Raw genomic sequence first — 21462 nt, forward strand, 5'->3', positions numbered from 1 at the left:
AGCTGATATAAAACCAGTGGAGTGTCTGTAGGAAAAATCTGCAGCAATCTAAGGCAGGAGCAGTTTTGAGATGGCATTTCCATGAAGAGCTTTCAGCCAGATGCCATGTGCCCAGAACAGGACTGAAGCAAAAGGCAAAGATGATCACTCAGCACATCCCCTGAGGCTCAGGAGCAGAGTGACAGAGTCCAAGTGCAAGAAACCTTCTGGCCTAGTCCAGCAGCAGTGAGTGCTCAATGGACTGTAAGAGCCACGAACTTGAAAAGCTAAAGTTCTTTAAACAAGAGAAGTGCTAGGAAAGCTCCAAATCTTCCTTACCCTTAGTGAACTCTAAAGTTTTTGCCACTTTTTTTTTTAATGGATTCTCCTAGTAACATTTCCTGAATTTACAGAGCAGTAGCTGCTCTTCAGAGTGATTTGGGGTTGGTCTGGGCATTCCATTCAAGAGCAGGTATAGAATTAAATGGTTTGAGGCTTTTTTTGTTGGACAAGTCATTTTTATTAAACTGCCTTCTTGGATCAGGGTCAGATATGCTCAGTACTTTGCAAAATTGAGTTTGCAGTGAATCACAGAGAATCTTAACGGCTATGTCAATACTAATAAATTAAATAGTACTAGTGAATTTTTCTAGGCATTGGAAAGTGATCATCTACCTTGTTAAATTGTTATAATGATCCCTAGTGTGAATTTGGTCTTGGCTAAGCAGCATTTTCTCAGCAATCTCTGGGCACCTTTCAGGAGCTAGCCTGGTCCAAGGGCTATTTCCACCAGGCTATTTGCGTTCAATCATACTGTTTTAGAGACTAGGAGAGCTTAAAGTGACCTGTTTTATGCTAGTTAACCTCAGTACCAGAGAGAGGTCCTGGACATGTTTCATTTAAGTTTATAGCGTGACTCTAATTACATGTTTATTTGTTCTGGTTTTGTGTGGAACACAAAAAGGTTAAAAGAGGCAGGATCACCTTACCACCTGCTTTGAAGTCCTCTCTGAGGACAACTTGGAAGGAGGCAAAACAGCTGTTTAACTATTTAGTCTGTGGCCCTTGCTGGCACAGGTACTGTCTCCATACTTGCACCATGTAGACTGATGCAGAGAGCAGGTAGAGGCACTGGCTGGAGCAGGGGATTGTCTGTCTGGTTCCCAAAAATGCCTATGGCAAGGAAAGGCTGAATCTGCATGTTCTAGTGTATCCCCTAGGCATGTTCTAATGTAGCCCCACCTCTCTGGGAGCGCAGGTAAGAATGTGGATCTCGTGTCTCGAATTCTCATGATTCATTCACATAAAATCCATTTATTCAGGCTCTCATACTGGATCCAACTGGAACAAATTGTGAATCCCTGCTTTGCTACGTGACTCAGAGAGATGAAATGAAGGGTGTGAAGCTTGTTCACATAGCAATGCCACTAAAATTAGAAAGGTTGCAGTGGTTCTTTGTGGTTGGGAAATACATTTCCTTCCTGCCTTCTGTTGGCTGGAAATCTTTGCATGAAGCTTCTTGCATCTGTAATAGTCTTCTAGTGCAGAAGACTCTCTTTGGCAGCAGAACTTGCCTCCTGCTCTCATGGCAAAGCCCTACACAGGAAGCTGGCAGCTGAACTGTCGGTGATGTCAACACAAAAGCTGTGTTTGTACCCATATAATTTTGAAAAGTTGAGTTTGGAAAAAAAAAAAGAAAAGCAACACAGGGAGTGAGCAAATAGTGATGATTTCCAAGGGTAATCTGAAACAGGTAGTCTTTCTGCCTTTGGGAATCACATAGGTTGGTCATCCTGCTATGTTAGCTGTCATTCTTGTGCAACCATTATTCATCACATATGATTAAGTAACCCACAAATCAAACTAATACTAAAATGTCTCATACTTTGTTATGGTTACCCTAAAATTGGCTGAGAACCTTGGTTAAATTGTCTGTAAAATAGTTTCTTATTAGAAGTCATCTTCTAGAGAACCCATAAAGCCTTAAGTAAATAATTTTGTTGGGTTTTTTTCATGTTATAATACAATATATTTTTTCTTTGTATTCATCTGGAATATTTTTTCATTGTCCCTACACCTTCAAGGCTGATAGCCTTTTAGGAGCTTTTAAGAATGGGGAAATCTATTTTAGCAATCTTTTTCACATTTCTGGATAGTTTATTGCTGCACAGAAGTCTGCTTTTCATATTTACAAGACATCATTGCTCATATATATTGGGAATTCACATGCTCATCTTTTTCCATTGAAATTCACATCCTGCTGTGATAAATGTCAAGGTAAAATATGAATACACACAGCCAGGTGTAAGTTCTCTGTTGTTCCAGCTGCTCTCCCTAGGTTGTTCTTCCCGACCCTCCAAGGATCTTGTTCCCTGTGTAACCTCACTATTTGCCAGCTGGGGCTGAAACAATAGGTCATAACGTTTTTTTAACTCCCTTTTTTAGCCCTCAGAGAATTTGAGAATGCTCTGCAGTGGGGAAGGTGGCAGGGGGGAGATAGAAGAGGGCTAGTGCAGGGCTCTTTCTGGATCTCAGTAAGAAAGGACTGACAATAGATGGCTTAGTGAGGTAACTGCTTTAAAAAGACAGAATAATAAGAGGAGTTTATAATAGATTGAATGACCAAAAGAGAGAGTATTCTCTCCATGGACAGGATCTGCTCTGCTCAGGATGCCATGGGAAAAACTATCCAGACTCTGTCTGATGCTGCTGGGTGCCCAGCATCTGAAGGGATGTAAAGTTTACTCACTATCTATATTTGCCTTCTTGTCATGAATCTTTTTAAAGAAGTTGTCTTACTAAGCCATTTGTTGCCAGGCCTTTCCTATTAAGATCCAGAAAGAGCCCTACACTCTGTGTCTCTCTCTCTTTTACCTCACCCTTCTCATCTCTCCCCTGGTGCAGGACACAGTAACAGCACATCAATTCCTCAAAACTCCTTTGCTGTTTAAACTTTTTGTGATAGTCCAAGATTCACTAAAAAATAACAATAGTGGTTCTGAAATCTGCTGAGCTGAATTTGAACAAGACTCACTGACTTAACAGTATTTATCTCTAGGAGATGCTGTTCCATGTGCTTCTTGATAAACAGTGAAGTAAAAATATTTCAGCATTCTTACATGATAGAAATTTTGTGAACAGCCATTTTACCAGTTTATCTCGATTCTGAAATATCGTTTTATCTCTAGGATCTGTCAACAGACAAGGTGGCTACAGTTAACTGAAATTGTGCTGACACTGCTATTCTCTAGCATATACTATCTACAAATACTTACATTACTAATATACATATACATGGATACATGTGATTTACCTTATCCAATATACATGTATACAACATACATGTACATAAATATTGGTAATCTACTTCATGATTAGTGCATGTGCACTTATCTAATTCCCTGCCCACAGACCCATCTTTTGAAATACACCAGACTAAATGCTGCTTCTTTTGGTATGCCTAAATCTCAAAATACAATCTTGGCTTCTCTCTTTTTTTTTCCCTACGCAAAGCAAGAAGAATTTTAAAATATTTTGACAGGAATTAGATCTGTATTTTTAGTTAAGATTTTATGTGAAAACCCAACCCATGGTTATACTGTTCACTAAGAGTCATCCCAGAGATGTCTTGTACTGTTACTTTTCTAGTGGCATGTAATGTGAGTGTCAAATTTCATATTTGTAATAAAACAGTTTTTACAAATTCTTGGTTTCCGTCTTCATAACTCTTATAAAGGAAAAAACATAGAAATAAGATACATGATATTTAAATAAGTTTTTAAAATATTCAGAGTAAATGGAAGCAACCTTTATCTGTAAGTGTGAATTTCATAAGAACTTTGTCAGGCTCTAAGCCTTTGCAAACATATATATGGAAATACATTCTGAGTGCACAGAATATTTTTTCCCTGCTGTTAGGAGTTTAAAAGTTAAGAGGCCACATTTAAATGACTGGTAACTTATCATGCAAATTTATATAGAGATGTGAGAAAAGTCTCTAGAGTTTTACTTTCCAGAGGAGCAAAAGATGCATTTGTTATATATTTGTTGTAGAAGTAATTAATGGAAAAAGAGAGGAGAAGAGTACTTTTTGTTATCATTATTATTATTTTTATAATCAATGAGAACAATCCTAATCTTCTTTTGCACTGAGAATATATTACAGAAAACATTGCGTAGTTTGCCTCATGTACCTAGTATACAGCTATTTCAAGTGTGTTGTGATTTAAAATCATTGGTCATTGTGTGATCAATAGATCATCCTGAAAATATTGAAACATTTTAAGGTTTCCTTGAATAACTTCAATGCTATGCTTTTCTTCCAGAAGTAAAAAGAAGAAAACTTCTGTCATTATAAATATGTATAATTTTAAAATGTACCCAGTACAGTACAGTATGTGCCATTAAATGAATGTCATTTGCTCTTGCCAAATAATAGGAATTAACTACTCTTTACTTCTAAATGTGTGTAGGCAAATTTAGCCTTGCAAGAGGGAAGACTTGCAGCTGCCCAAATGGAACTGAATAGTGCACAAATCCAGCTGGATGAGAAGCAAATGGAACTGGATAAGGTACAAGCCATGTATGATGCTGCTATGAAAGAGAAGCAGGCCTTGCTTGATGATGCTGAGGCGTGCAGAAGGAAGATGAACAATGCCACAGCTCTGATTGAAGGATTAGGTGGAGAAAAGGTGGGTTTCCACACAAAGTAGGTGGGCAGTTTTGAGAATATTTCATAATGATCTTTAACAGTGCTCGAGAAATTCAAGGCATGGTGACATCTTGATATCATCCGACACTTTTTTTTTAGTTATGTGTATGGTTGTTTTGCTTGAAGTTAATGTATCTAACAAAGTAAAACAATTTCTTGTGTTAATTCTTCTGTATGAAGATTTATGTCATATCATATGACTCATATAAGGATATAGTTCAGATTTAAAGCCAAGGAGCCAAATTCCTTTTAGCTTTAGTAAGAAGAGGAATTAGGCTTAACCTAAATAATTGCCCTAAAATATTTATAAGAAGGATTACTCTCTTTTTCTCACCAAGTATACAAGCATACAAATTTGAAGCTTGACTAATTTCCTGAATTATAATTGAAGTTCAGACTTCTACTGGAGCCTTTTACAGAATTATGAGCTGATTGTTATCCTCTGCACTGAGCTTGAAATTTACCTTTCCTATGCAGATTTTTCTGGCTTCAGCCTGAAGGTTTTCAGTGGAAGCAGGATACTCTTTTTTCCTCTCTGATTATTGGCTTTGTTAATTCCTTGGTTGATTTCACACAGAGTCAAAATTGATAAGAGGCTTGACTTCAGCCACTGAGTTCTGCAAGGCTAGGACTTCACCATTTGTTTGCATAGCGGCACTTCAAAATATATCAGTCAAAAGTGTTAGATGCTTTATTATATATTTTTAGTGAATTTCTAAATTTAAGAGCAACACCAAAACAGGAAATTACAGTACCTTATTGTGAGTTTTCTGAAGCCTTGAGATATGAGGTCTTATAAGAGTTGTTATTTTACTCTACTTTTGAAAATTCAGACAAAAAGTTTAAAGACTATATATGACACTTGGAGCATTGGGCTAAACTCACACTGGGTCAAGTGTGTATTTTCTAAATTTGAAACACATAAGTCCTGACCAAGATTGCGTGCAGAGTGATTGGAATGGAACAGAAATCTGGAGAGAAAGGGAAAAGCAAAAATATTAATTAATTTTTATTTTCTAATTATATTAAAAATAATATTAATGAAATCACAGAATCGTGGAATAATTGAGACTGGAATGGACCTCTGGGGATCATCTAACCCAACACACACACCCTGATCCTCTACTCAAAGCAAGGTTAAGTAGAGCAGGTTGCTCAAAGCATTGTTCAGTTGGGTTTTGAATATTTCCAAAGATTCCACAACTTCCACTGGCAAGGACTTCACTGTAAAAAAGGGATATTTTGTGTGTTTGGGTTTCTTATATTCCAATTTGTGTCCCTCTCTCCTTGTCCTTTCACAGAGTACCACTGAAAAGAGTATGGCATCTTCCTTTTTAAACCCTCTCATCAAGTAGTTGTACACATAGGTAAAATCCCCCCTGCACTGTCCGTTTTCAAGGCTAAACAATCTCAATTCTCTCAGCCAAGGCTGCCCCCAAACTTTACATCCCTGACAGCTTTTTTCTTGTGGGCAAGCCTGAGGTTCAGCCAACTGCCTTCCCCTCTTTAGATCCTCAGTTAGCTGTGCTCAGAATTTTTTTCAATGCCCTCCTTAAAACTTCCAGGATTGCTTGTATCTTGCTGTGTTGTCCTGTCAGGAGATACCAGGTGGTTGAAGTCCCCCATGTAGACCAGGGCCTGTGAATGCAAGGTTTCTTCCCATTGTCTGGAAAAGGCTTCATCTATTTCTTGCTAATCACGTAGTCTGTAACAGGCACACACACATCACCCACATGGGTCTGCCCTCTGATGCTAACCCATAAGCTCTCCATTGGCATGCTGTCCATCCTTGAGTCTCAGATGCAGAACTCCACGCATTGCAGCAGCTTTCTCATGGGAAAGAGAACTCCTCACCTTCCCAGCCTGGCCTTCCTAACAAGCCTGTATGCGGCTGCTGCAGCTCCCCAGTTGAGGAAGTTTTCCCGCCAGGTCCCCATGGTACCCATGACATCATGGCTCTGCAACCACATGCAGAATCTTTGTTTGCTGTGCAAATTCATGTACAAGCACTTCAGAGAGGTGCACAGCTGTGCTAATTTCGTATAAACAGTATGAAAGCTGTCCCCATCGTTCTGTCTGATAGGCACTTCTTTGTTTATGTGGATATGCTTAGGGTGGTCCTCCATTAGCACTGTTTTATTGATAACAAGGTCCCTACTGTTTATACCACCCCACATATTTTGTTTGAAAACCTGGTCCTCCACTTCTTCACATGACTGTTGGTTTTCCTGTCTCTCCCACTTCATTCCTCCTTTAAAGTACTTCTTACTGGTTTGGCCAACTTATTGGCAAAGATGCTTTTTCTCCGCTAGGTCAGGTGGTTGCCATCACTCCCAAGCAAACTTCTACTTCTGAAAAGAATGATTTGAAGTCAAAAATACTCTTGGTTCAAAGAAAAATTATTTACCAGAAAGAGATAAATTCTAAAGTTAGATTGTTCCTGTTAGTTTTGTGTCTCCTTAAGCTAACTTCTTTATAATGTTTTATGCACAGCTTCGTTGGACAACAAGCAGCAAAAACTTTCAAAATCAAATTATTGATTTGGTGGGGAATGTTCTCCTGGCCACTGGATTTCTTTCTTACTCTGGACCTTTCAATCAGGAGTACAGGAGTTTGCTGCTCCAATTGTGGAAGAAAGAGATGGACAACAAGAAGATTCCGTACAGTAATGTAAGTGTTCAAGCTCTGTCCTGACCTTACTCTTTGCCTTGCAAGAGAAATAATATGCAAGCATTTCATTCTACAAATGTACATAATTGCAGGCTGAAATATTCCATCAAATTTTTAATAAATAAAAAACTGAACAGTTGACAACCGAGCTTGTAAACCAATATGTTTGAAGTTCCTCTTTATACTGTCAGGTATTTCAAGATTGATTGTAGACCATTACTCTGACAAATCTGAGAAATGCTGTCTGAGGTCAGCTGCCCTGGGAGGAAATTGCATAATATGGGAAACAAAGTAAAATTTATCAGCTTGGAATGTATTTACTTTTTCATAAGAGGAAACATCACCTCTGCACCCCCATGAATTATCAATAAATACCCTCCTGCCATGCCCTCTAGCAGTACCCACATCATTTAATTTAGTTTAATTTGAAGTATCTTGTGGAAATTATTAACTTAAAACCTGGCTTGGTTTACACCATTTCACCTTACTCCAATCCAAGCTTTTAAATCCCGTGTACATTTGCCACTACTGAGGCTTTTCCAGTGAGTCTGACATTACAGCGTCTCGTCAACCAGCCTGTGTCTGTGTGGACAGGGGTGGTCTAAAATGCAGGAGCTAGAGTCCCATCAAGCAGCTTCAGTTCCCTGTGTATGAATCAGTTCCCTGCCTCTTCATACACTACCTTTATTAAAGTGAGCAACCTGCATGCTGGTGCAGTGATACAGGGCAGGATCCTTTACATGAATCTTGTTCTTTCTTTTTACCACTGTCTTTCTCAGGAGTGCCAGGCCTGGCAGCTGTTCTGGTGCATAGGCTTTGCTCATGGCCAGCAGCAGCCTTGCTCCTATTCCATGACTTTAGGAGATCTGTCTAATGTTCTTCCCTGCACCTGGAAGACATACTCATGCTGAATGCAGAATAATAATCAAAGAACCATAATAATCAAAACTGTCTTTTTGAGTAATTTATATTGTCTTCCACTTGATTTTGTAAATACTTGTGTATATTTTCTTCAGCAGTAAACACTGGAGAAATAGTTCAGGGACTCTCTCTTGAGACAGACCTATACTCTCAGTACAGGAGTTGAGGCATTTAGCTCAAATGGCTCCTGTTCTCAGCTGTCAAAGATTTTGACAGAGCAGGTGCTGCTGAAAAGTGCTGTGAGCTAGTGAGCAACCTGTACACAGCTGTGGCTGTATCACTGTGAAGCAGTTAAAAGTAGATCACTGATGCCTCTTCTTTTCAGGTTTTGTGAGATTTGGCACTTAAAACCTCTATTAAGGAAACCTCTTTGCTGTGAGAGGTTTATTCACCTCATAGAAGTTGCTTGTGAATCTCTTTTTTATTATTTTTTTAGGTTAGATGGTGCATAATGCTTCTTGTAATGCTGATTAACCTTGATCTGACAGAGTGAAGCTCACACTCCAGCCCAATTTATGCTATGAATTACAAAAAGGAATTATTTTGGCTTGCACAGCAAAGCTCTTTGAAAACTTCTGATTATAAAAAATATGTAAGGCCAAGATGGATTTATTAATAAAGTACCAGGAACAGTGCAGTTTCAGGCAAGATTCTTTTCCAGTGTCGTATGGGAGTTATCCTACATACATTCACCCCAGGGAGGCTCTTTCTCAAATTCAGTGTACAAAATGTTCTTAAAAGCTGCTTACCTTGGGGAATATCTATCAAGATTCTTAGCACTTAAGGATAAGAAACTGGATGTACGGTGTCCTTAGAAAGCAAGACTGTCCTTAGAAAGAAAGAACTAAAATTCTGTCTCTATGAAGGTGTTCTGACTACATTACTACTTAGCTGCATCCTTGAAAATTTGAGGAATACTTTCTGATTGTTTCTGTGTTGCTTCCTCCCCCCTGCCCGTATGTCTGGGTTACATGGAGAATGCCATAATTAACAAGTTTCAAAACATAATTACCATTATGTTTAGATAGTTCCCATTAAAGACAGAATTATGATTTCAATGGGTGGAAGAGAGTTTTAATTTTTTTGAGTGAATTTACTACTCACAAAAGACAGCATATGGGCCTTTCTTGATACTTCACACCACAGGAAAGACAGCAGCTTTGCAGTTCAAGCAAAAGGCTTGACATCTGCCTTACTTTGTCACAGACTAACTGACCATATGAGTGATTTCAGGATAACAATTTAAAAAGACCTATTTAAAATTAGTTATCTATCTGTATAGTTAGGCATTTAAATTAGCTAAGTTTCGGAGTTGCAGGGTGACTGATGCTTCTTGCTGTGATAAGAAAAAATTCAAAGCTGTTTAGATCCTACTCATCTGCCCAAGGAGCTAAATATGGTTTTAGATTCCAATTGCTGAAAAATTTGGCTATTAAATGCTTTACTGTCCTTTGCACAAATGGAAATTGGATTCCTAAAGTTCCTCTGTCTACCGAGAATGGTTTGTGTTGCTTCATTCAGAGTCTTCACTAATTATAGAAGTAAAAAAATCAAAGGGGTAAAAAGGCTTTGGAGTCTTGCAGCCACTGGTATCAGTAAATCCCATGATTGTATCACAAGTTTCACAGTATTTGAAGTTTTGCTTTAGGCTTCAGATGCTGAATTATGTGATTTTTGCAGGACTTGTAGGCTTTTTCTTTCTTTCATGTCTTTCAAACATGTATGTTTGAAGAGAAAGCTTACAAATAGGAATCCTTGGATGAAAAATGTAAGGGGAAAATAAAAAACCCCTTCAATTTTATACTCCATCAATTTTATTCTTTTTAAACTCTCAATCCTTAGTAAGGTACTTTTCTAAATAGGAGAGCTTGGTTTGTTATTTTAAGCCCTGTTTTCTTCACATACACATTTTTGAGAGGCCAATCACTTTTCATAGTGAATAAAATAAAACAGGTTAGTGGACATGCACAAATCAAACTTCAGGAGAGTATGGAAACTTTGAAGGGTTTTAACTCAGCACAATAACCTTCCATGATAGTTCATGGTTATTGATCCTTAGCACATCTCCTCTTTCTTCTATTAGTCTCCCAGAAGCCCTTCTGTATTCATATACATACCTGGAAGGTACTTTCCAGCAGGTGAAAGCTCTTGTGAGCAAGATGATGCTTCCTCATGAGCTAACAGGAAAACAGTTTGCTAATATCAAACTCAATTTGTCATTAGTTATTGAACTGGCTTCAGAGTTTTTCTGAAACTCTTTGATGCACATCAAAGCCTCAACAGAATTCACTTTCGTTATTGCTCAGATGCAATGATTTAGCCACTGAGCTTTAAAAAAAAGAAACAGTAAGCAGTAACTACCAAATGCACTCTATCATGCATTATGATCAGAATACGAAAGTATAACTCCTCTACCTGGTACTAATTTTGTGATTACATGTTTTCTATTAGAACTTGAACCTTACTGGTATGCTTGTTGACAATGCTACTGTGGATGAATGGAACCTCCAGGGTCTTCCAAACGATGACCTTTCAATTCAGAACGGCATTATTGTTACAAAAGCATCTAGATATCCTTTGCTGATTGATCCACAAGGTCAAGGAAAGATCTGGATTAAAAATAAGGAAAGGAATAATGGACTTCAGGTAAATAGTTCATTTACAATTTTTTTTATGTGTGTGGCATTTCACATTATATGTGCATGTTTATGTTATACAGTTAGGCAGAAATTAAAACAACAGTGACACAGAATCTTTAATCAATATCAGGGTGAAATGGCTTGGAAAGTTATGTTATGCCGTATCTATTTCTGCGATGAATCTTTTAATTGCTTGCCATAGTCAAAGAGAAACACAGAGAGAAATAAAAGACTTGCAAAATATGGATCAGATGGGATCAGGGAGTTGGTGCTGCTTGGTGATAACATTTTAGGGTAAGCATTTTAAGAGGAAAATAGGGAAAAGAAAAAGGGAGGAATTGGAATAAAATTGGTAGACTGAATTAAGATGGAAATCTAGTGATCTTTGAGGCATATCAAATGCAAAGTGCAAATTTAGACTCTGTCTTGATTAAATGCATGTGATAAAAATATTTATTGCTTAATTTATCCCCCTTCCTTACTTTCTATCTAGCAGTGTATCCTGTTTGGAATCTGGGTCTTCTATTTAATTTTAAATTGTCTTTTTTTCCCTCCCTTCTATTCAGCCTACTCTCTATGCTTATCCAATAAGGATAAGATGGGTTATGATAAAAATCTAAACAGATAATATATTTTCAGGCCAGATCAAGCATGATACTAAAGAGTGAGTTGATAATAATGCATTAAGTCTGTCCTACAACTGTAGATTATAACACAACTACCATGATATACTCTCTTCACTGTGAAGGATGAGAAAAAGAAACTGAGAATGAATGTAAGTGTGGTGACATCCAGATGTCACCATGAGGATGTCATTAGCTAAAGCCTTAACTTTCTAAAGCTTGATCTAGATCTGCTTTTCCTAGAACTGTTAAAAAAGGCCAAACATTCCCACACCAAATCCAGTTTCTACTGAGTTGAAATATGCTCAAAAATTGGTGTGGAAGCATTGGTAGAAACAGCAAGTATTGTCTAAGAAAAAGAATGTACAACATTCAAAGATCTTGGAAAAATGGATGTCTTTATTAAAAATATGATGAAAAGCTCCCCTAAAATGTATGACTGGTATTCAGAGAAGTGTTTAAGCATTTTGTGAGTGTGTGAAAGCTACTGTCTTACAGTAGATAGCATGGCTTCCCTAAATTACTTCAGGCCTTATTTTGGCTACCAAAAATTGGGTCGAGAAAGGCTAGTTTAAGTAACCAACAGGAAACAATAGAGAGAAAATTGTATCTTATATTCCACCTTCCATGAGACTTGCATCTCCTACTCAGGATTTCAGAGACCTGCCAGGCTGAGCTCAGAGTGGCAACAGTGGCAACAGTCCTTCAGTTAGGGACCTGCACTGACTCTTTCTGTCTGGCTGGAGAGCCTTTTCCCCAGCAATTTTAGTGTCCTTCAAGCTGCAACTTCCTGTTCCCTCCCTTGAGGAGCATTGAGTACATGTTGGTGCCCTGCAAGGGGCTGCACTTGCCATGTGCATCCTGCTGAGAGGGACTGTGAGCACGCAGGTTCCATTCCGTTCTCTGGTCCAGTAGTTGCGTAAGGATCTTATATCACGTACTCACCAAAGCGGGGACTAGGAGATGTAGATTAAAATACAGCTTCCTCTCATCCCACTATTCACACACTACAGGTGGCATTTGACAGATGAGCCAGAGAAGAATGTCTACCAGGCTTGCCTTGTGTTCAGTATGTGTGAATATCCAGCATATGAAATTTGTGAATCCTGACAGGGCTTAACTACTGAGCTGCTGAGGACTCTCAAAATTTACAGGGCTTTGAATACACACAAATGTGGCCTCTAAATGCAGGGGAAGGTTTTACTCATGAAAATGCAGTCGGTTATGGGGTTTTAGACATCCTGGCTCAGGTGTCAGCTGTGTTATAAGAATCCAACTTCTCTCCCGTAAAGTCCAGGAGGAACAGGGTTATGTCAAGACTGTAAATACCCAAGTGTTTAGACTATGGCTTTACGTCTGGGATGTTGTAATTTGCTATGGTCTTGTTAGGGTTATGTTGTTGGTCACACATACACTAGCTTTATCCCTCAGTTTACTTTGGAGTAAAAATTTAGGCAACAGGCTGTTTTGGCAGATACCTGTATGGGCACATTATAACTTTGCTACATTTTAACAAAGCAAAAAGTGCAGAGTGGTGGAACATAGTATTAGTTTTTAAATAATATACTGGTTTAAGAGTGTACCTGTAGATGTTTTAAATCTACTTCTTTTTTAAAAAGCATTGCCTGCAAGACATGGATTAATTTTAAAAATATGTCTGCCCTAATTTTTTTTCTAGTAAAAAACCCAAGCCCATGGCTTAATAGATGCCTGGAAAGGCTATTAAATTATCATCTCTAAGACTTTTATTAAATATATTAAATCTAAATAAATTAAAAGGAGTCTATGTAATTTTTAGCAATTTTAAGACTGGTAGAACTGAATTGGAAATTCAACCTCTGATGTCATATCAGACCTCCTGTGTAACACTGATTCCCTGTCTAAACTCCATAAATATTTCCCTACTTCACATTAGTGTTCTAAACATAAATCCTTTAATATTTAAAAGGTATTAAGATATTACAGTGATTAGATAGATATGCAGATAAATAAGTAAGTAGATAACAATAAAGAAATACAATCTTCTATTCTGTTAAATTTAAAGGCAAAACTTCATTTCAGCAGAGGCAATTGTTGGTCCCTAAAATGTAATCATTTGTGTAGATATCCCAGGATGAGTATAATTTTTTTTTGATTTCAGTAGATTTTATGCTGTTCTCTATGTGCTTGCAAATGCATGCTGTATTGTGAATCAATCTTCCCAGGTTACTGCTATGAACCACAAGCTCTTCAGAAGTCACATAGAAGACTGCTTGTCCCTTGGCCGACCTTTGTTAATTGAAGATGTTGGAGAGGAACTTGATCCTGCTTTAGATAACATCTTGGAAAAAAATTTCATAAAATCTGGTTCAGCACTCAAAGTAAGATGAATTGTAAACATGAAATTAAAACCCAATAAGACAGATGCTGGGTATCAGGTAGTCTGAATACCGATGAAATTCAGACCTTTACAGCACTTAGAAAATGAGCAGTGAACTCATGGGGTTGTTCGAAGCGTTTTTTTTGCCCATTGAGCAGAAAGTTTAAAAATGTAAATTAAAATGTAAATAAAGGGTTCATAAATTTTTCACTGGATAAAATAACTGTTTTTTCTGAATTCAGCTTTTGAAAATTGAGTAATCTGTTCTGTTTTCAGGTGAAAGTAGGTGACAAGGAGGTAGATCTGATGAGTGGGTTTACCCTCTATATGACAACAAAATTGGCTAATCCTGTCTATACTCCAGAAATTAGTGCGAGAACAACTGTGATTGACTTTACTGTTACTATGAAAGGGCTGGAAGATCAGCTCCTTGGCCGTGTCATCCTCACGGAAAAACAGGTATCTAGTAGCTTGCAGTTTTTGTATAGAGGGAAGGCTTGTTCAGTATCTACACTATGAGTGCATATATATTCAACACCATGGTTGAAATCAAACGCAAGAACAAAATTTTGAATGAAGGTTTAAGGGCTGTGCATTTGCTGAAAGACAATGTGGAACTGTTTTTTAATTGAACAGAGGAACTTAAACATTTATTTTAAGATCTGGCCTTGGAAAGAGAAGAAAGAAAGTTATTCATTAAAAATACATCACAAGCGTGTACATGACATACATAAAATATCTTTATTCCTTCATATATAGCAACGACTTCTTGTTCAGTCAGAAATCTTTTTTATTTCTGAATTCCTTTTTAAACTTAATTTGAATTACATGAAAAAATGCTTATGAACTTGAACTATTTTTGCCAGCCAGGCTCTAGTGTGCAAGGAGATAAAAGATTCTTAAGGAGACCAGAAAACTGACTTGACTATGCTCTTACTGAAATTTGCATTGATTATGTGGGAGTAAATATAAGGAAGAAAATCCTCTCTCAGGTGAGAGAAAAAAACCTAAGGTTTGGATTAGTGGAGCTGCTGCTTTCAGTGAGTAGCTCAGGTGGGCTTGCTCATGCGAGAGCAGTTCTCTACTTAAGGGAATTCATTCCACCTTCTTTGACTTCCCAAAGCATGTTCTAAACATTTTGCTTTAGTGGTGCTGTCATTTTCTCCAGCCAACACCCTTCCACTTTGCTCAAATGACCATTTGCTGAAGTAAGGACTGAAATTTAAATGCTCACCCTTTAGTCTGACAGTCACAACCAGAGTCTGGAAAGTCATTGCTATGCACAAACTTCCTGTGAATTGTTCCATGAAAAATGGAAAAACTATAACAGTGGGTACTGGGGAAAAAGCTGTGCATTAGCAAGGTGGGACAAATGCTATGGATGCAAAAATTTTAGTCTTTACTCCAGTAGATGTACATTTACGTAAACAAAATTGAGCAGCAACTACTTACCTCTGATGGGAGGGAGAGATCTAATCAAGATAAAAGTTAAATAATTTTCTCATGACCTACATATAAAACTCCTCTCCCCACACAGAGATATCGTTGCTCTGTGGTTTTTGTTTTTTTCCTGGACAGAACTGCTAGAGAATTCATATTGAATGTATGTAACCACATCTAGAGTGCATTTTGGGTCAAAAATATAGTCACTGAGAAATATTCATCCGGTATTTTACATCAGCTAAAGAGCACTGTAAGGGGTACCAGATTAGTGTCAGCACTACTTGCTGCACAGGGTCGTGGTTGCAGCTGATCAACATTTATTAAACTTCTTCCCTTTAGCAGATACAAAGACATCATGGTTGTTCTGTCTCTTCTGTCTCAATAAGAGATGAACGTCATTGTGTAGACAGCCAGAGCCAATGGGATTCTGATAAATTTAGTTCAAAGAAAAAACAGAACATGAAGAAAGATTCAGAAGAACAGGTTTTATATTACAAAGAGGCAACTTTATGATGGAGCCAAAGTAATAGATTAAAGGAAGCAAGAGACGTTCTTAAAGATCAGTAGCGATCAATGAAATATGATCCAAGAAATGTTTATTTTTCTCAGCTTTATAGGTTGCTCCTGTGACTATATGAAAAAACATTGTTATCGTCATCTTTTAGTACTTTGATAATGAGGTTGCTGCCACTATTTGTGTTCAGAAGAGGTATTTTTTATGTTTCAAGTGTGGTTATGAAATTGTCTAGTAAACAAGACTTGCATCTGGTATATTTGCTAATTCCAAAAGATACCTTTTACAGGCTTATAAATCAAATGGGTAGAGTGTGTATTCTTAAACAATTCATGTCCTTGCATGGAATGTAAGCATATACTGAAATGCATGTTTGAGTGTTCTGTAGAACTATTCCTTTGTGTAGTTTAAATCTTTTATTTTGCATTAATGGCATAGAAAAAGGAGTAAATGGACAAAATCTGAAGCTGAATGACTGATGTTTAAGTCATTCTCCTCTTTCTGGGATGCAGTTACTTGTAGCTTTCATAGAATTTACATTCTATAGCGCTAGACTATATTTCAGATGGGCTTCCAAATCAGATGTTTGTGAAAATAAAGAAATTTGTCACTTCTTTGAAATATGGAAGAACCCCTCCCCTACTGTATAACTCTGTACGTCTCCTTTTCCCTCTAACTTGGCATGTTGACAAGAATGAGAATAAATTTAAGCTATTGGTGTAGGTAGACTATTATTAACTACCCATTTCTTACAAGAAGATTGGCTTGATTGATTAAATAAAGGTAGCCAGCAAGAGTATCCCTGAGCTGTGTTGTACTGTGCAGTATAGATGCCTCATTTCACTTGTCATTGTGTTGACTTGCATGTCATTGTTCCCTTGTCATTGTCTGTCTTGTAGAAATGGCACAAAGATTCTATATGACATAAATAATATTTGAAACATTTCCTATTTTATAAGCAGTAGAGGATGGTGTCTTTCAAAATCACAGATTCATAGAAATTAGAAATGGAAAAGGTCATCTTGGCTCATGCTGTAAAATCCATCCATACAATGCGTGACCTTGGTCTGATCCTATTTTAAGTACTTAATGTAATGTGGCTTTTGTCACTTTCCATTGGAAACTGGCTTTAGTGGTTTCTGCGCCTTACTGTGAGGAAGCTTTTCTTGGTAATTCTGATGTTTTCATTCCCCAGCATGCTGCATTAATCAAATAAATACAGTGTACATATAAATTAATTTGGTGTATATATATATTCAGTATACATATAAATTGCTTTACTACAGAAATATTTAGTAATATTTCTGTATTTCGCAGAAAAGGCAACAAAAACTCCAATCTGGCATGCATGAAATCATGTTTTCTCTATAAGAAATCTCTCTCTGAATTAATCTTAAATATTCTAAGGAAATTTTCTGAATACAGGAACTGGAGGCAGAAAGAATCAAACTGATGGAACAAGTGACATCTAACAAGAGGAAAATGCAGGAGCTTGAAGATAATCTGCTCTACCGTCTAACCAGTATGGAAGGCTCATTGGTTGAAGATGAGTCTCTGATAGAAGTCCTAAAGATCACTAAAACAACAGCAGAAGAGGTGAATTTATAATGCACTGTAATTGTAATTTAAATATTATATATAGACAGATTTTTATTTTTGTTTGTTGGGTTTTTTTGTGTTGTTTTTGCTTGTTTGTTTGTTTTCATTCAGAAACACTATATAACAAATATTCTTAACAAATAAGCAGTGAAAACACTGTAATTTTTCTATATAAAATGTTGCAAAATTAAACTGTTCCTTGGATAGTGTTTTATATTCCAGGCTTATTTTGCAAGTGTAAGTTCAAATCAATTCCCGCTGTCCTAGGTGTTGTAACAAAAGAAGACACGATGTCTTTGTTGAAACACTGACAGAGGGAAGCAAAGCTCGACTGAAAATACTATTGTGGTTTTAATCAAGACCTTTTCTTTTTGCCTGTGCAGTATAAATTAAAAGTGGCACGACTGCATCTTCATGGTCTTTCTCATTCATTTTAAGGTCAGTGAAAAATTAAGCATAGCAACGCAGACAGAGGTGAAAATCAATACTGCACGTGAAGAGTATCGTCCTGTTGCAGGTCGTGGCAGCATCCTTTATTTCCTAATTGTGGAAATGAGCTTGGTTAATGTCATGTACCAAACATCCTTACGGCAGTTCCTTGGCATTTTTGACCTATCAGTGGAAAGATCTCGGAAATCTCAGATCACAGCAAAAAGGGTGGTATATATAATCGAGCATCTCACCTATGAAGTCTTCAAGTACACAGTTCGAGGGCTGTATGAAAATCACAGATTCCTGTTTACGTTGCTTCTGGCACTGACGATTGACTTGCACGCCGAGAAAATTTCACACGCTGAGTTTGAGACATTGATAAAAGGTAATTTCTCTAAAAATGTTCTTGTTTACACGTGCCTGCTAATGGTAGTGCTTGCACTAACAATGTGTTGTATCTCATGGATCTACTGTTTTTTAACCAGTGAATGAAAGCATATATAGCCTAAGAAGGAATTGAGAGATAAATTTTCCAAAACAAGAGCAATATAGATAATTTGTTATAAAAATAATGCTTAGATGAGGATTATTGTAACTGCTTTACACTGCAAAACAGTGAAAAACTGCAAAATCCATTACTTGGTGAGAGAATCTGTAGTCTCTTTTTCATCTGCTTCTTTTCCAAGTTGTTACATACCTATGTCTGAAATTGTAGACAATAGGCAAAAACTCTCTTGATGGCTGATGAACAGGCATGTGAATGCATGAGGACTCTGTACCATGGTTAAGTATCAGTATAAAAAAGGGGAAGACTGTTACATGCTGTAAAACACTGCTGTATTGTATTACATTGCGCCACCAGTGTATGTCAGTACTCAGGCACAATGACAATGAAAAATTTTAGTAAGGTTTATAAAATTGTGATGGGGGTCGACCCCACGGTCTCCAAGATATGGTAAGTGCAGTCTGGTACAAAGATAAGTACAGTCAGGTACTTGCCATCTGAATATCTCAGTTTGTTTGGCAAACACTGATTTACTGTTCAGCTGTGGCTTAGCTGTGCTGGAGGTGAAAATGGGCATGACTCTGAGTGGTGGTTGAGCTGAAAGGCTGTTGAAGTTGCACAGTCCTGGAAATGAATGCACCACGTGCTTTCTTGTTCTTTAGTCTCAGGGAAGGGAGACTCTACTAATCATAGGTCCTTTCTACACCTGGTCTGAAGACTTGGGTTTGAGTATCATTTTAGGTACTCAAGTTTTATTCCAACTCTACAGATGGAGAAGCAGCAGCACAAAAATTACTGGGATATCAGCTTTGAGAGGAACTGGGTCCAGTTCTCCAAAGGGTCTTTGTTAAATGATTCTTCCATGCAAATTCTAGGCCTCCATGTCCTGATTTACATACATTTGTACTCCCTAAATTATATAAATAAGGATTTTTTATTACTTATAATTTTTTCTGTTTAACAATGTTAGTTTTCCTCTATAATACGTTTCACTTTGCAGGAGGTGCCAGCTTGGATATGAATTCTGTGGAACCAAAACCAAAAAAGTGGATCCTTGACATGACGTGGCTCAATCTTGTGCAGTTATCTAACTTGCACCCTTTCAATCAACTTCTGGTGCAAATTGTTAAGAACGAGAAGTCTTGGAAAGCTTGGTTTGATGAAGAAGCACCTGAAAAAGCTGTTATCCCTGATGGCTATGACAACTTACTGGATCAGTTCCGTAAGCTGCTCCTTGTCCGTAGCTGGTGCCCGGATCATACTGTTGCCCAAGTAAGACATGCTTTTGTACAATAGTAATGCCATGTGGCATCTCCTGTAGAACTGCTAGTTCCAAACTTATGTTTGCTAATTTCAAACTTATGCTGGTTCCATACTGTGATTTGTTATCATAGTATGTGTTGCAGAGTGAGCTATTTTGAAAAATCAGGTAATGAAATCCTCATAATAAATATGTGCAAAAATATGAATTTATTTAATTGCAATGAATTGGAAAGCAGAACATGAAATAAATTGTGTTGGAGCTGTAAGAATACCATTCTTTTTGTGTGGCTCTTCTAAAGTCAAGTCATGAAACCTGCAAAGCAGTTGCATTCATCTGGCGAATCTAAAGATACATTCCTGTTTTTTTCACAGAAGAAGTGGAAAGAGAACAATTCACTTTTATGACAGGTGCACTAAAATAGCAGATAAACTGTTTACTTTCCTTCCATACAGAGGAAGTCATAATTAAGACTGTCTCATGGCAAATATCATAAAAGAAACTGCAGTAGACTCGCAGTTTCTCCACAGTTCTGTGATGTTTGGAGTTTTCTTCTCTGTGTAGGTGTAAAAGAGATATATGAGCCTATGAGTATCCTCTTTTCACTTTTTGTTTGTCTTTTTTTTTTCTTTGCCTTTCTACTGTAAAGTAATACTTTTCCTTTCCTGCATATCTCAACTTTACATGTTGCATGCTGTGATAGCATCTGTGTTGTATTTAGGGGACATCATTTTTTCATGGACCTCTTTTTCAACAAGACTCTCTCCATCCGTTTTGCTTTTCTATTCTGCAGCTGGTAAGCAGTAGAGAAGTGTGGGATCTCCATCTGCCACAATTTAAACAGAGCAAAATAATAAAGCTGTACTGCTTATTTATCTTACTTTCTTGCACAACTGTCTTTGAGAAATACCGTCTTGGAACAATGGTTGCAAAAAATGTTATTATTTTATTTTTTATTTTTTTAGGAAAGAGGGAATGATTTTATTACTATCTGCTTTATCTCTTCTTTCCCTACTATGTTTTTCCAAGTATTATAGATTTTACATGCCTTTGCTGGGACAGAAGTTACACTTAATAGTGGATGACTACGTTATTTTTTTTTCTGCAGTTGATGTCTTCCTCAGTCCTCCTTGTTCCTGTTCTCTCCATCGTACATGCCTCAGAATCTGTGCTAGTCATTGCATAGCTAGGAAATCATGTCAGTCAAAAAAGAATTTTATACACCAGGGTAGTTTTAGAAGTTCTTTTAGAAAATGCCTTAGAAAAGGAGAAAATAGAGGCATAGGGAAGTTTTGACCTTTAAGGATAAAGTCTGAGCTGTGTTTATGTTTGTGTAGAAGGAGATATTCAGTGTAAGAGACTTGAATTGGATAACCACTGGACAGGAGAATTTGTTTGAAGTTCCAACAAATATATGGAAGATTGTAACTGGGTCAGATAAGAGATCTGTCTAATCCACTCTGCTGTAGAGACAGTGTCAGCAGTACATGCTTAGAGGAGCTAGGAATGGAACTGGTATAGAGAAACTCTTTTGTTTGGCTACCCACCAAGTTTTAGCAGTCAGTAATTTAGGGGCAATATCTGGGATGTCCTCAGAGCTGACAGTGGATCTATTCTGCATGAATTTTTTTGTTGTTGTTTAGGAAAAAAAGCATTTAGCATCCTGTAGCAACAATATTCACAGGATGGCTGTTGTGTGAGCAGAATTCTTTCTTTTCTTTGTTTGAAGTTTGCTATCTGAGAATTTCAGTGTTTGCCTCCTATGGACTGTAACTTTTGTTAAACCAAAGTTGAAAATTAAAGCTT

General features: G+C 37.3%; 1 protein-coding gene across 1 annotated transcript in view; it reads left to right on the forward strand.

The window, feature by feature from the left end:
• LOC126642910 (dynein axonemal heavy chain 5-like) overlaps positions 1-21462 on the forward strand; it is a 154754-nt gene that overhangs the window by 95470 nt on the left and 37822 nt on the right. The window contains 8 exon segments of the mRNA XM_050320941.1: positions 4452-4670; positions 7184-7360; positions 10733-10927; positions 13748-13903; positions 14179-14361; positions 17285-17455; positions 17897-18275; positions 19396-19667. Coding sequence (XP_050176898.1) covers positions 4452-4670; positions 7184-7360; positions 10733-10927; positions 13748-13903; positions 14179-14361; positions 17285-17455; positions 17897-18275; positions 19396-19667 — 1752 coding nt within the window.

This window comes from Myiozetetes cayanensis, unplaced genomic scaffold (genome assembly GCF_022539395.1).
Source record: "Myiozetetes cayanensis isolate MyiCay16 unplaced genomic scaffold, myiCay2020 scf1, whole genome shotgun sequence".
NCBI classification, from domain to species: Eukaryota; Metazoa; Chordata; class Aves; order Passeriformes; family Tyrannidae; genus Myiozetetes; species Myiozetetes cayanensis.